Source organism: Brassica napus, chromosome C6 (assembly GCF_020379485.1).
Source record: "Brassica napus cultivar Da-Ae chromosome C6, Da-Ae, whole genome shotgun sequence".
NCBI lineage: Eukaryota > Viridiplantae > Streptophyta > Magnoliopsida > Brassicales > Brassicaceae > Brassica > Brassica napus.
Genome location: NC_063449.1, coordinates 16395246 through 16398295, shown reverse-complemented (window position 1 = coordinate 16398295; position 3050 = coordinate 16395246). Strand labels below are relative to the sequence as shown.

General features: G+C 37.7%; 1 protein-coding gene across 1 annotated transcript; it reads right to left on the bottom strand.

Annotated features, from left to right (window-relative positions):
• Positions 1 to 545: 545 nt before the first annotated feature.
• LOC125588823 lies at positions 546 to 2615 on the bottom strand. Its single transcript, XM_048760660.1, has 7 exons — positions 2530 to 2615; positions 2332 to 2465; positions 2142 to 2257; positions 1879 to 2055; positions 1551 to 1772; positions 1212 to 1474; positions 546 to 936 (listed from the first exon to the last, which is right to left on the bottom strand). Exons 1-7 carry the CDS (start codon positions 2613 to 2615, stop codon positions 546 to 548), a joined length of 1389 nt encoding a protein of 462 aa, XP_048616617.1.
• Positions 2616 to 3050: the final 435 nt, after the last annotated feature.

Sequence of the window (3050 nt, the reverse complement as noted above, 5' to 3'; positions counted from 1 at the left end):
AATAATACGAAGTTCACCTTTTATGAAGAATTACGTTTACCGTGCAGCAACAATTACGTTCTTTTACGTCTTTGCTATAAATGGAGAGAACAAATGTGAAAAAGATCATAAAGAAGCTACACATGAATTTGAGTGTAACCAAAAAGCTCTTCCGTAGGTTTATGCTTTTCTATCACTTTTCTTAGAATAATTCTTTTCTTATCCTCTAATACATAATCATTTCTGTCTTTCTGCTGTAGGTTCAAGATGCCACTGGAATATCATGCTATTTCTCAGCTCAATTCAAAAGAATGGAAAATTAGAGTACTGGTCTCTCGGATTTGTGGATAAAAAGGTACACACACTTTGATTTCTAAAATTATGTTTAGTACGAAGTTGATGAGTATTTGGGTAAATAGTAGTTTATTTTCTAAAAATAGGTTGTATAAATATTTTAATTACACAAATTTGTTCTCATGTTAACATTAGGAAAACTTTGGTTGTACTTTAATTCAGTGATTTTAATTATAGTGATAGATTCTTTGTACTCTCACTACAAGAAAACATCAAGGATTCTGAGGGAAAAAATCGTCGGAATTTCGTCGGAATATCGTTATTCCGACGCAATTCCGACGAAACACGTCGTCGGAAATAATTCCTCGGAATTTCTTTTTTCCTCTGAAATCCCTCGGAATTTTCCGACGGAATTCCGAGGAAATAAATTTCCGAGGAAATTCCGAGGATCCCTTGTTTGTCGGAAAAGTCCTCGGAATATACCGAGGTAGAACTTCGTCGGGATAATTCCTCGGAAGTTCATCGATCGATGCGTGTTTGGACATATATACATCGATCGATAGGAGTATACCGACGGACTTTTTCCTCGGTTTATTCCGAGGAACTGTTCCCTCGGTATATTCCGAGGGATCCGTTCCTCGGAATTTTCCGAGGGAGTTGTCCCTCGGAAAATTCCGAGGGAAATGTCCCTCGCTATATTTTAAAAAAAAACGGATCGATCGATGCGTTTTTGTTCAAAAACGCATCGATCGATGTAGTGAAAAATATAATTAATTTCCTCGAAATGTAAAAAATATTAATTTTTTTGAAAAAATAAAATTTCTGAAATTTAAATTCGAAAATATGAAATTAAAAGTAAAATTGAAATCATACTAATTAATATTCAAAGTTTCACAAATAAAAATAAAACATTCCGAGATTGGGGAAAAAAAAACTACGGGTCTGGCACGTCCGGGAACACCTCGTTCGGGTACATCCTCTGCATCATCTCCATCATTTGCTGGTTCAGCCTCCTCTGTGCCTCATAGCCCGCCTGTTGAGCCGCCATCTGGGTCTCCAACAAAGATATTCGATCATCTTTGTCCTTCAACTGAGCCGTAAGTACTTCTGGATCAACAAAGGGCGGTGGTGCAGAAGAAGGAGGAACCGACCGGGTGCGACGACCCAAACCGAACAAACGTCCCTTCTTCTTTGGAACCGACTGAATAGAAAAAAGCCAAATTTAGAAATTTAAACCAAGAAATAAATGAATTGAACTTAAAAAAAAAAGAACTTACGGATTCAACGATTTCGTTGATTCGAAACCGGGACAAGTTGGTCGAAGCCGTCGAAGCGTCATCCTCGGTTTGAAGCTGAGACACTTCGTCTACCACCTGAGTTTGGACCAGGTCGACCACGTCCCTCACAAGACCGTCATCAATCTGGCCGGTCTTCTTGTTGGTATACGCCCTCCTCATTAGGGCGAGATCATCGACCGGCTCGCCATCATTTTCTTCCGCCTTGAAAAAAAACATAAAATTAAAGAAACATTAGAAATTAGAAGAAATGCACAATAAATTTAAATTCTGAAACTCAAATAATTGAAGAAAAAGCGGTTGAACTTACCATGCGATCTCCGAGAGTGGCAATAGATTGAGCACCCAAGTTATGCTTGTAGATGCCCTTCCCTTTACGGTCGCTCCTGCGGTTGGTGGAGTTGGTGGAAGAAGTTTCTTTCGTCTCCTCCTTATCCCAATGCGCACACAACTCCTTCCAGACCGTATCGTTCATCGACTTTGGGACCTTTTAATTAAAAAAAAAAGAAAAAGTTTAATAAATTAAAAAATAGTTTAATAAATTAAAAAATTGTTTAATAAATTAAATCGAACCTTATTGATTTCCCACTTCTTCTTCCACTCGTGGATCTGCTTCCCATAGTTGTCCATTACTTTATGGACGAAGTGGTGATAGATAAAGAGCGTCTCATCGGAATTCCAGTTGAACTCTTAATGAAAAAAAAACACAATTAGTAGAAAATTTATATTAAAGATTAAAAATATAAGTAAAAAATTAGAATACTTACCGCAAACTGACGAAACCACAGAACCTGCTTGTCGGTTGGGAAGTGAGTGAAAGTCGGATGTCCACTGTCGAGGGCCGAGTACATCATACGGTTGATCCATGCGCTGATCCCGTTCCCGGATCGGTTGAACCTTATTAAAAGAACAAACGGTTAATAATGAATCCAAATTTAAAGAAAAAAAAATGTTTAATTACCATGTTTGACCCCGTCCATGTGGATACGGAGTGAGATACGGAAGATGGTCACGACCGGGCTGTTGAACCAACTCCGCAACCCTCATCACTCCCGGAGGACCCGGAGGAACAGGAGCGGATGCAGCAGCGGGAGCGAGAGGAGCATGAGCGGGTGCAGCAGAGGGAGATGTATGGTTGGAGCTGTGGGGTGAAGGGGAATCCTGAAAATGGCTGGAATCCCGAGACTGGCTCCCCGTACCACCACGACCACGACGCTGTCGAGGCCGGGTCTGATCATCATGAGACCTGTAAATTAAAAAAATATATTTAATAAATACGTAAATATATAAATTAATTTTTTTTATTAAAAAAAAATCCCAAATAATTTAATCACAGAAAAAGATTTATATATATTAAAATTTTTTAATAAATATATAAAAATAGTTCTAATAAACAAAAAATAGTTTTAATAAATAAAAATTGTTTAATAATTAAAATGTTTTGTAAAATCCAAAAAATCGAATTTATATAGAATTTTTTTT